Genomic DNA, 12,849 nt, shown 5'->3' with positions numbered 1-12,849 from the left:
AGGGCAATGGTCAACAAAGTGTCTTGTGGGCCACACTCAGAGCCCAAATCTGCCGCATGTGGCCCCAGGTTACCCATCACTAGAGTCATAGAGGTTTACAGCATGGAAACAGGCCCTTGGACCCAACTTGCCCATGCCACCAGTTTCTATCACTAAGCTAGTCCCAATTGCCTGCATTTGGCCCATATTCCTCTGTACCCATCTTACCCATATAACAGTCTAACTGCTTCTTAAAATACAAAATTGTACCCGCCTCTACTACTGCCTCTGGCAGCTTGATCCAGACACTCACCACCCTCTGTGAAAAAAGTCTCCTTTGGACCCTTTTGTATCTCTCCCCTTTCACCTTAAACCTATGCCCTCTAGCTTTAGACTCCCCTACCTTTGGACAAGATGTTGACTATCCAGCTTATCTATGCCCCTCATTATTTTATAGACCTCTATAACAAAGAACAAAGAACAAAGAACAAAGAAATGTACAGCACAGGAACAGGCCCTTCGGCCCTCCAAGCCCGTGCCGACCATGCTGCCCGACTAAACTACAATCTTCTACACTTCCTGGGTCCGTATCCCTCCATAAGATTACCCCTAAGTCCTATGCTCCAGGGAAAAAAGTCCCAGCCTACCAGCCTCTCCTTATAACTCAAACTATCTAGTCCCGGGAGCATCCTAGTAAATCTTTTCTGCACTCTTTCTAAATTAACAATATTCTTTCTATAATAGGTTGACCAGAACTGAACACAGTATTCCATGTGTGGTCTTACCAATGTCTTATACAACTTCAACAAGATGTCCCAACTCCTGTATTTAAGCTTTGACAAAGAGTCATCAGACTCAAAACGTTAGCTCTTTTCTCTCCCTACAGATGCTGTCAGACCTGCTGAGATTTTCCAGCATTTTTTCTTTCATTTCAGAGTCAAGCATCTGCAGTAATTTGCTTTTATCCTGTATTTAATATTCTGACCAATGAAACCTAGCATGCTGAATGCCACCCTTCACCACTCTGTCCACCACTCCACCTTCAAGGAGCTATGAACCTGTACTCCTAGATCTCTTTGTTCTGTAACTCTCCCCAGCTCCCTGCCATTAACTGAGTAGTTACTGCCCCGATTCAATCTACCAAAATGCATCACCTCACATTTATCTAAATTAATCCCTATCAGCCATTCACCAGCCCACTGGCCCAATTGATCAAGATCCCTTTGCAATCCTAGATAGCCTTCTTCACTATCCACTATGCTACCAATCTTGGTGTCCTCGCTTGTGCTAAAACCAATTGGGCGGGATTCGACCCGGCGGGGATGGCCGTACCGGTGCCGAGGAGTGGCATGAACCCTACGCACCTTCAGGGGCTAGGCCGGCGTCAGTGGGGTTAGCGCCGTGCCAGCAGGCGCCAAAGGGCTTAGCGCCTCACCAACCGGCGCCGAAGAGCCTCCGGCGGCCGGCACGAGTTGGCGTAAATGTGGGAGCGCCAACGTATGCTGGCATCATCCCAGCACATGCGCAGGGGGGTTCTTCTCTGCACCGGCCATGGCAGACTGTTACACCGGCCTGCGTGGAGGGAAAGAGTGCCCCCATGGCACAGGCCTGCCCGCGGATCGATGGGCCCCGATCGCGGCCAGGCCACCATGGGGTCCCCCGCCGGGCCCAGATCCCCCTGCTCTCCCTCCCCCGAGGGCTCAGCAGGCTGCCCGCACAGCCAGGTCCCGCCGGTATGGACCTGGTGTATTTTACGCCGGCTGGACCCGCCAAACACGGGCGGCTACTCGGCCCATCACGGGCTGGAGAATTGCCGGGTGGGCCGCTGCCAACGGCCCAAGACTGGTGTGGCGCGATTCCCGTCCCATCCGAAAAACCGGCGACCCGGCGGGGGGGGGTTGGAGAATCCCGCCCATTATTTTGAGGACCTTGCCCACCGTTTTTCACAGATGAGCTTTCTGGACTTGAACACTTTGTCCTTGGGAAAAACACAGCGAGTCGCTCTTTTCCACAGCATTACTTTTTATTCTTCTATTTGTTATTTCAAATAAACCGGCACATTAAGCATAATCTGGGAGAACTCGGAGCCATGACTGTTCCAGAAATGTTTTGTTCAAATAACAATGAAAGTGAAATGACAATCAGAAGGGAAAGAATCACTAACACATCAGGCGTCTTTCAGGTGTTTTGAATACAACAGGCGTTTTGTTCAATTTTGCTGATTTTCAGCAATGACTCATTAGAATAACAAAACACAGCCGAGAGAGGTCTTTCCATCCAGCATATAAATACCAAACGGTGTGAAGCACTGAAACATTCAGTTATAAAACTAACAGTGAACTCAAAATGGGCAAGGCAAGGAGAAATCAGTGTTTATGTATAGAATTAGGATTTCTCATTCATTTAACTCCTGATTTGAGAAATTATTAATTTCAGGCTTGTCTCTTTCCGCAGGTCATCTTTTATGAGGACAGGAACTTCCAGGGTCGGCACTATGAGTGCAGTAATGACTGTGCTGACCTATCCCCTTACTTCAGCCGCTGTAACTCCATGCGTGTCATGAGTGACTGGTGGGTGATGTATGAGAAATCCAATTACATGGGATACCAGTATGTTCTGACCAGGGGAGAATATCCTGACTACCAGCGCTGGATGGGGTTCAATGACAACATCAGGTCATGTCGCTCCTACCCACATGTAAGTTACCTTTGCTGGTTTTAAATATAGCCTGGATGGATGAGTTGAAAATAACAAATTATTGGGCAATTGAGTTTGTCGGTATAGACTGAGGAAACCCTTCAGCTGTTTTCGCTAATGTTTTTTCTGTGGAGCATCAAATATTCTTATTTTGGAAATTGTAACTAGTACAAATTATTGTTGTTAAATTATTTGTTACATGACAAGTGATTAGATTGAAATATTAAAGCCATGAAACCTGTACATGGGCCAAAGTTCAAACAGAATGCAACAATATTATTATAAGTTGGTTCGCATTATTTAACCATTTAGGGCTAAAAGCCTTCTTGTTAGAATTATCTGCTTTGAATAAAAATATTATTTTTGGCGAGGTTGAAAATGTTAGTACTTATTGGCAGACATTCTACTGAACTACAATGTTCTAAAACTCAGGAAGATAGAAAGACCATCAGATCTCAATGTGAAACAGAAATAAACATTGGTTGAAAAAAAAAATCTTTGCTCTGTGTGGTCCAACTGTAATCCATCATGAATTTACTTTTCTTAAGGTTTCAGCATTTTTCTGTAACAATTTGAATGGGAGATGCAAAGGAATTTAGTCAACAGTTAACGAACTCCATTGTTCAGAAATAGCAGCTACAACTCTTCATATCTTCCCTGCTCAACAGAAAGATGTCTTTCTGAATGTTAAGCCCATCACAAATATGCCTTTATTTTTATTACAGTACCGAGGTGGAAACTACAGAATGAAGATTTACGAGAGGCCTGACTTTGGAGGACAGATGATGGAATTCATGGATGATTGTCCATCTGTCTACGATCGTTTCCGTTACCGTGACATCCACTCCTGCCATGTGATGGACGGTTACTGGACCTTCTATGAACATCCCAACTACAGAGGCCGACAGTACTTCATGAGACCCGGTGAATACAAGAGATACAGTGACTGGGGCGGCTTCAACTCAACTATCGGATCTTTCAGACGCATGAGGGATTTCTAGATTGTTTTTGACAAATATGATTACTCTTTGTTGAAATATTCTTGAAAATAATAAAACCTCCTGTAAATCACAGTCATGGTTTTCATTTATTTTTGGATTGTTGTGGAGATCAATGGAAATCTTATGGAAATCTCAGTGTTCTCATATTCTCTATTTTACATCTGTAATCTCAGCTCATTAATAAACTTCATCTCCAATATGTCGATCTAGGAATAAACTTTGTCCATATCATTGATGATTTTATATATTGACTCTGTAGCACAGTGGTTAGCACTGTTGCTTCACAGCACCAGGGACCCAGGTTCAATTCCTAGCTTGGGTCACTGTCTGTGTGGAGTCTGCACGTTCTCCCTGTGTCTGCGTGGGTTTCCTCCGGGTGCTCCGGTGTCCTCCCAAAAGTCCCGAAAGGCAAGCTGTTAGGTGAATTGGATATTCTGAATTCTCCCTCAGTGTTCCCGAACAGGTGCTGTGGTGCGGCGACGAGGCAATTTTCTCAGTAACTTCATTGCAGTGTTAATGTGTGTCTACTTGTGACATCCAGCTTTAATGTGTTGGAGAACCTTTGTTGTTATTACCCAGGATCTAATTTATAGTTACTTTTGTAAAAATACTTTTGTTAAAGACAAATCATGTTTATCTGTGTTGATTGAGCTTTTTTGACAAAATATCAGACTGGGGGGCAGCAGGGTAGCACAAGTGGCTAGCACTGTGGCTTTACAGCGCCAGGGTCCCAGGTTCGATTCCCCGCTGGATCACTGTCTGTGCGGAGTTTGCACGTTCTTCCCGTGTCTGCGTGGGTTTCCTCCGGGTGCTCTGGTTTCCTCCCACAGTCCAAAGACGTGCAGGTTAGGTGGATTGGCCATGCTAAATTGCCCTTCGTGTCCAAAAGGGTTCGGAGGGGTTATTGGGTTACGGGGATAGGGTGGATGTGAGGGCTTAAGTGGGTCGGTGCAGACCCGATGGACCGAATGGCCTCCTTCTGCACTGTATATTCTATGTTCTATGGATAGATGAGTTTTATGTTATTGATCTGGACTATATGTATTTCCAAAGGGCGATTGCAAAGCTGCCACATATTAGGCATGCCAGCAAGATTGAAGGTAATGAAAGCAGAGGAAAAGTAGCAACATCCTCACAAAGTTGGCTCAGTGACAGGAAACAGGGAGTAGGAGTGAACTACTACGGGCTACCTGAAGTTATACAGTGGGTGGCGCACATAGGTACCATGACCTCTGCTTTTCTTGATACATAGTGAGGAACTCTACTTTGTTGTACAGGATATAATTTCAGAATCTGCTGCTGACAGAAAACTGGGAAGTATTTTAAAATGTGAGGAAGATAAGACAGACGTTAAAAACATAAAGGCAGGCTGGTGGAATGTGTCGACACAGGGCCGATGAAATTCAATGCAGAGAACCATGGAGTGATACATTTTGCTGGGTAGAATAAGTAGAGGAAATATAAAAAGTCCAGTTCTAAAAGGGTACTCATACTGATAGGTACATATATGCACAAACCGTTTAGTATGACAGCACAGATTAAGCAAGTGGTTAAAAAGGCACAGGAGACCCTGAGCTTTCTTAAATGAGGAATGGAGAATAAAGGTAAGGAGTGGGATTCTGCGGTCCGCCACACCCATTTTCAGGTGTGGAGCACTCTTGCCGGCAGTGGGATTCTCCCTCCAGCAACCGGCCAATGGGGTTTCCCATTGTGGGCACCCTTACGCCGTTGGGAAACCCGCGGGAGTGAGTGCGCTGCCAGCGAAATGGAGGTTCCCACCAATGGAGAATCCAGCCCAAGGGCTTTATAAAGCACTGATTGGGTCTGGACTGAATTTTTGCTTCCAATTCTTGGTAGGGCAATTTTGGAAGGATGTAAAAGTTTCAGCAATGGTGCAGAAAATATTCAGGAGAATGGTTCCAGGCATGAGGGACTCCAGTTAGATGAATAGATTAGAGAAGCTGGGATTGTTCTCCTGAGAGAAGAGGAGGTTCAGAGATGATTTGATAGATGTTTTTAATGTCCTGAGGGATCCAGACAAATTACATTGACACTGTTCCCTTTGGTGGATGAGTTGAGAAACAGAGGACACCAATTTATCCTGATTGGAAGAAAGAAAGAAACATGTGGAAAAGTATTTTTAAACAGAGAGTGGTTCACATGTGGTATGCATGACCTGACAGTGTGATGGTGGGTTTCAAAAGGAAACTGTATAAGAACCTGAAGAGAACACATTTTCCAGGCTACACGGAATGAGAGGGCGCGTGGCAACTAATCATCATGGTAGCCAAAAGTCCTCCTTCATAGCTGAAACCATTTTAAAGTTCTCTGAATTAAACCTGGAGTTTTCTGTATCCGTTCAGGTGACGAGAGGAAAACTGGAATCATAATGAGACTCTAAAGTAACATATATCCACTTATTTAGTGCTGTATCATTCTCTTTGCAGTAACCCAGGAGACATGAAGATGAAGGTTTAAATTGATTTATTCTAAACTCAAAAGTAAAGTAGCCCCCACGGCACACAACACATGTGCCCCAGCCTGGAACTGACAAAACACCCGGTCCGGGTCTGGGACGGCATTGAAAGGTCTCGGCAATGAGTCCCCGCTGGATGGGCCTCCACCTGCTCACAGGGATCTCATACACCACAAGCCCTACTGCGGAGATCGATGAGTGATTTCCCCGTGGTCCTCATGAGGGTTATCACACTTTCCCACAACTTCAGAAACTAATGTAAGCTGAATGAACTTTTTAGCTGCATGCCCTTTCCTCAGAGCATTTAATGGAGAACTGCTAGGGATGAAACACACTCTGATCAAAAATCCCTTGGGAAACAAGCCTTGAAAGCTGAGCAAGGAGTTAAAAGAACATGAAAAGTTTGGGATCACTGAGTTTTTCACAATTGTGAAGGACAACTTGTGTTTTCCCAGTGGTTTGTTGGAGAAAGGAGGAGACTATGTGGCAATGCGATGGGGGGAGATGTCCTCCTCCCATGATGCTCTTGCAGGCTTGAGGGAACAGGTGGCACTTGTCTGGCCCTCATTTACATGTATTTTTATGTTTTCAAGAACAATGTCGTGCTATTGATATAACTAAATTGTACCATGGATTCTTACACAACAGAATCTGACCAACTGACTACGTAATGTGTGCACTGCTGCTGAACATGCTGTAACATTAAAAAAATTATCTATGGAATCTCACTTCCTGAATCCTTCATGAATTTCTTATCAGCTGCACAAAGTCAATTATATCCTCAAGGGTTTATTCTTTCATTCTGCAATGTACTCTATGATTTGGTGTTCTTTAACTAATGGCACTGTTCTAATCTGGGTTAGTTAAATCTGAGTTGAGGTGAAATGTGAAACATAGGAGGTTCTGTGAATGACTTTTTCAGTGAGTTTATGTGCACAGTCACCATGCCTGTTAAACATTTAATTATCAATGTGTGTTTTGCACTGTACCTGTGTGGTAGTGTGCCCCTTCAAGGGGGCCCGTTCCCGGAGGGCCATGTGACCCGGACGACCAATTGGGTTGGAGCGTGCAAACCCTGGGGCCTGAGTGTGGATTTCTCAGTTGGTTAGAAGTTTGGAGTCATGGAACATGGTAGCCTTTTATCTCACTCTCTGTATATAGTTACTACTTTAATAAACCATTTTTCATTCATCAGCTTGGTGGTTACTGTCTGTCAGGATATTACATTTGGTGACGAGGATGAACCGGAGTGCCTTCCTACTTCTACAGAAATAGGGAGAGCAGAAACGTGTGAAAGCCTTTGCTTTGAAGCAAACTTGTTCAGCATCTTGAGTGTCACAATGTCATTTTTTGGCAAACTAGAACCATTTGATCGTAACATGGAGCAATGGGTCTATATATCAAACACATTCACTATTTTATTAAAGGCCAATGAAATCAGCAGGGAAGCAGTGGGTATTAGTGGCCTGCAGGACACACTCATATAACCTGATTAGGAAACTGACTTCGCCAGATACCCCGACTCCAAAACTTTCAAGAAATTTGTGAAATCAGTCAAGGGACATCATCACTCGAAGCCCTTGATAATAATGCAATGATACAAGTTCAATTTGATGACCATGGACCCAGTGTATACAATTGCAGCATTCGTGGCATGCCTAAAACAAACAATTTATTGAACTTTTGCAACAATGCACACAGCTGGCTGTGGGTTGACACTCTACTACTCTAAGTCTACCAACTCTAACTTACTAGACTAGGCTAGCTCTGATCCACATGTAGAAGGTGCTGACTGATATGTACACCCTGACTGTCACTACAGTTGTCACCAGTGGAAAGAGGCGGAGTGCTGATGTCTCGTGTGTTTTATAGTTGGAAGCCCCCCTCTGGTGTTCTGCCTGGTCATTGGTTGTGTTCGTTCCTGTATGTTGATTGGCTAACCTGGGTGTCTGTCACTGCCTGTTTTTACCTCATGATGTGCATGGGTGCATATTATGACATCCCCCTTTTCAAAAAAAAATTGCCGGTTGTTTAGCGCATATACGACATATTTACAGATATAACTATTTACAGCAAATTATGAGTGAATGCATATGTACATGGAAGGTGTCTAGCGTGCAGATACAGAACAATATGTACAAAGGGAATATTTATAAATGCAATCTTTGGGGCTGGCATTGGATCCTTGTCGACCGCCTGAGAGGTGGAGGTGGGGACGACGGCGGCTTGACAGGCGGGATTGCAGCCAGATTGGTGGCCTCGTGGAGCGAAGTGCCCGGAAAAGGCATAATGACAGCTGGGAACGTGAGATCCGATGGTGGGCAGGCAAGTTTGCGTAGTGCCCTTCTGTTGCGCCTGACAATGGATCCATAAGCCATGTGAACCATGAACGACCTGGGAGCAGCCTGTCGAACAACAACAGCTGGAGCTGACGAGCCTCCACCTGGCAACTTGATGCGAATTTTCCGGAGAGAGCACAGGCAAATCAGTAGCATGAGTATCGTATGTCAGCTTTTGCCGGTTTCTGAGTTGCTGCACCTTTTGCAGCACTGGGAGGTGATCCAGGTCAGGTAAATGAATGGCCGGAACAGTCGTCCACAGGTCCAAGTAGTAGCATGGATAGAGGATTGGTTAATTAATGGAAAGCAAAGAGTGGGGATTAATGGGTGTTTTTGTTTGGCAATCAGTAGCTAGTGGTGTCCCTCAGGGATCAGTGTTGGGCCCACAACTGTTCACAATTTACATAGATGATTTGGAGTTGGGGACCAGGGGCAATGTGTCCAAGTTTGCAGACGACACCAAGATAAGTGGTAAAGCAAAAAGTGCAGAGGATACTGGAAGTCTGCAGAGGGATTTGGATAGGCTAAGTGAATGGGCTAGGGTCTGGCAGATGGAATACAATGTTGACAAATGTGAGATTATCCATTTTGGTAGGAATAACAGCAAAAGGGATTATTATTTAAATGATAAAATATTAAAACATGCTGCTATGCAGAGAGACCTGGGTGCGCTAGTGCATGAGTCGCAAAAAGTTGGGTTACAGGTGCAACAGGTGATTAAGAAGGCAAATGGAATTTTGTTCTTCATTGCTAGAGGGATGGAGTTCAAGACTAGGGAGGTTATGCTGCAATTGTATAAGGTGTTAGTGAGGCCACACCTGGAGTATTGTGTTCAGTTTTGGTCTCCTTACTTGAGAAAGGACGTACTGGCACTGGAGGGAGGGCAGAGGAGGTTCACTAGGTTAATCCCAGAGCAGAAGGGGTTGGATTACGAGGAGAGGTTGAGTAGACTGGGACTGTACTCGTTGGAATTTAGAAGGATGAGGGGGGATCTTATAGAAACATATAAGATTATGAAGGGAATAGACAGGATAGATGCGGGCATGTTGTTTCCACTGGCGGGTGAAAGCAGAACTAGGGGGCATAGCCTCAAAATAAGGGGAAGTAGATTTAGGACTGAGTTTAGGAGAAACTTCTTCACCCAAAGGGTTGTGGATCTATGGAATTCCTTGCCCAGTGAAGCAGTAGAGGCTCCTTCATTAAATGTTTTTAAGATAAAGGTAGATAGTTTTTTGAAGAATAAAGGGATTAAGGGTTATGGTGTTCGGGCCAGAAAGTGGAGCTGAGTCCACAAAAGATCAGCCATGATCTAATTGAATGGTGGAGCAGGCTCGAGGGGCCAGATGGCCTACTCCTGCTCCTAGTTCTTATGTTCTTATGTCACGATTCATAAGGAGTTATGCCGGAGACATACCGGTGGACAGAGGGGTTGCCCTGTACGCCAGGAGCGCAAGGTTAAAGTCAGAAGCTGAGTCCGCAGCCTTGCAGAGCAGTTGCTTCACGATATGCACCCCTTTTTTGACCTTCCCGTTAGATTGCAGGTAATGCGGGCTCAAGGTAATGTGCTTGAACTGGTATAGCTTCGCGAAGTTGGACCACTCTTGGCTGTAGAAGCAGGGACCGTTGTCGCTCATGACCGTGAGCGGAAAAATCATGCCTGACAAATGTCTCCTTGCAGGCCTTGATGACAGTCCTTGATGTGAGGTCTGACAGCTTCACAACTTCCGGGTAACTCAAGAAGTAGTCAATTATAAGCACGTAGTCACGCCCATTGGCGTGAAAAAGGTCGGTTCCCACCTTAGACCACGGCGAGGTCACGATCTCGTGTTGCTGGAGTGTTTCTTTGGGAAGCAGGCTGGAAATCCTGGCAAGTCGCACAATTGAGGACCATGTTAGATATGTCCTTGTTGATGCCAGGCTAATAGACAGCCTGCCGGGCCCTGCGCCTGCATTTCTCGATACCGAGGTGTCCCTCGTGGATCTGTTTGAGCACTAAGCTCTGGAGGCTGCGAGGAATAACAATACGATCCAGCTTGAGGAGGATCCCCTCGACGGCTGTCAGGTCATTCTTGACATTAAAGAACTGGGGCATTGCCCTTTCTGCCAACTATTTGCAAGGTGATGTGTGACCCGCTGCAGAAGAGGGTCCTTGGCAGTCTCATCTCGAATGTTGATGACTCGTTCGTCTGAGGCCGGGAGGTTGCTGGCACACAGTTGCACCTGTGCCTCAATTTGGCGGATGAAGTCAACCTGTTCACAGGGTGAGGTGATGGTGCGAGACAGGGCATCCGTAATGATTAGCTCCTTGCCCGGTATGTAAACCAATTTGAAATCATACCTGCGGAGCCGAAGGAGAATGCGCTGAAGCCTGGGCGTCATGTCATTCAAGTCCTTGTGAATGATATGGACTAAGGGTCTGTGGTCAGTCTCTACTGTGAAGGTTGGCAGACCGTATAACGTAATCATGGAACTTTACAATACCGGTGAGGAGGCCCAGGCACTCTTTCTCTATCTAAGCATACCTCTGCTCAGTGGGAGTCATGGCCCTGGTCCATAGGCCATTGGAGCCCAGGACGAGGAGTCATCCTTCTGGAGGTGCACCGCACCAACGCAGTCCTGGCTGGCGTCCGTGGAGAGTTTTGTCTCCCGCTCTGGGTCAAAAAACACTAATACCGGAGCAGTGGTGAGCTTTGCCTTTAACTTGAGCCACTCTGCTTGATATGTGGGTAGCCACTGAAAGGCAGTGGACTTCTTCACCAGATGCCCGAGAGCCATGGTGTGTGATGCGAGGTTGGGAAGCGTTGGGTACCCAGGAAGCGGAGTACCGCCTTTTTGTCTTCTGGGTCTTCATGGTGTTGATGGCCTTGACTTTGTCCGAGTCTGGTTGCATGCCCTGCTGGGAGATCTGATCACCCAAAAACTTGATTGATGACATGCCAAAGGAGCATTTGGCCTTGTTCTACTTGAGGCCGTTGGCATGTATGCATCTAAAGACTTGTTGGAGATGAGATATGTGTTCCTCTGGGGTCGTGGACCATATAATGCCATCATCAACATAAACCCGCACACCCTCAATGCCCTCCAGCATCTGTTCCATGGTCCTGTGAATGATTTCAGAGGCTGAAACAATACCAAACGACATGCGGTTGTAAGAGTACCTTCCGAAAGGTGTATTAAACGTGCAGAGCTTCCTGCTGGACTTGTCCAGTTGTATCTGCCAGAAGCCACGCGATGCATCGAGCTTCGTGAAGAATTTGGCATGTGTTATCTCACTGTTTAGCTCCTCCCACTTCGGGATCGGGTAGTGTTCCCGCAGTATGTTTCGGTTAAGATCCTTGGGATCTATACATATGCGGAGTTCTCCAGAGGGCTTCTTCACACAGACCATCGAGCTGACCCAGTCAGTCGGTTCCGTCACTTTAGAGATTATGCCCTGGTCTTGGAGCTCCTGCAGCTGCACCTTTAAATGGTCCTTCAGAGGAGCCGGCACCTGGCATGGTGCATGGATCACAGGCGTGGCATCAGGCCTGAGTAAGACTTTGTAGCGGTACGGCAGCGTGCCCATCCCACCGAACATATCCGGGTATTATGACAGGATTTAGTCAATATCAGCCTGAAGATTCATATTGGCAGAGGACATGGCATGTACGCGCTGGACTAAATTGAGTAGCTTGCATGCACGGGCACCAAGCAGGGAAGCCTTGTCAGGCTTGACGATTTCGAATCGCAGTGTGGCTTTGATGGCCTTGTTGGAGACATGCAGGTGACAAGACCCTAACGCAGTAATGGCATTGCTATTATAATCAAGCAGCTGGCAGGCCGGCGGAAGAATTTTTGGTTGCCTTTGGATGCGAGCAAGATTTGCTTGAGATATGAGATTGGTTGAAGCACCAGTGTCCAGCTTGAACCGGATGCTGCATTGGTTGACTTGTACGGCAGCACGCCATTCGTCCGCAGAATCCACGTTGAGGATGGCCCGGCGTGTTGCTGAATTCGAGGAGGCCTTGTAATACGTGGTAATGATGCCCACACGATATGGGGACTCCAGACAGTCGTCCTCTGGATCCGTGGTGTTACCAGGTTCCAAATCCAGCAGCCCTTGCTGCACACTTCGAACACGTTCGCATTGGAACTGGGATCGCTGGCCCACGATCGGAGGTGCAGACCTGCACAAGGCTGCATAATGGCCAAGCTTCCCACAATTTAAACATCACCTGCCTCTTGCAGGGCATTGCCGCTTTAAGTGGGCGGTGCCACAATTCGGGCACGTCATGACGTTGACGTCGTAACACTCCGTGCGCCGTCGCACATGCGCAGTGCTGTAAGCCGCCGCTCACACCTGCGCAGTGTGGTCTTC

At 46.5% G+C, this 12,849-nt stretch overlaps 1 protein-coding gene across 1 annotated transcript; it reads left to right on the top strand.

Moving 5' to 3' along the window:
• Nucleotides 1-2,306: 2,306 nt before the first annotated feature.
• On the top strand, nucleotides 2,307-3,749 carry LOC140393368 (gamma-crystallin S-1-like). Its single transcript, XM_072479754.1, has 3 exons — nucleotides 2,307-2,334; nucleotides 2,434-2,676; nucleotides 3,402-3,749. Exons 1-3 carry the CDS (start codon nucleotides 2,326-2,328, stop codon nucleotides 3,675-3,677), a joined length of 528 nt encoding a protein of 175 aa, XP_072335855.1. The 5' UTR covers nucleotides 2,307-2,325; the 3' UTR covers nucleotides 3,678-3,749.
• Nucleotides 3,750-12,849: the final 9,100 nt, after the last annotated feature.

The sequence above is a fragment of the Scyliorhinus torazame genome, chromosome 2 (genome assembly GCF_047496885.1).
Source record: "Scyliorhinus torazame isolate Kashiwa2021f chromosome 2, sScyTor2.1, whole genome shotgun sequence".
NCBI lineage: Eukaryota > Metazoa > Chordata > Chondrichthyes > Carcharhiniformes > Scyliorhinidae > Scyliorhinus > Scyliorhinus torazame.
Note: the sequence above shows the minus strand (reverse complement) of the source record. Positions and strands in the feature narration are given on the sequence as shown.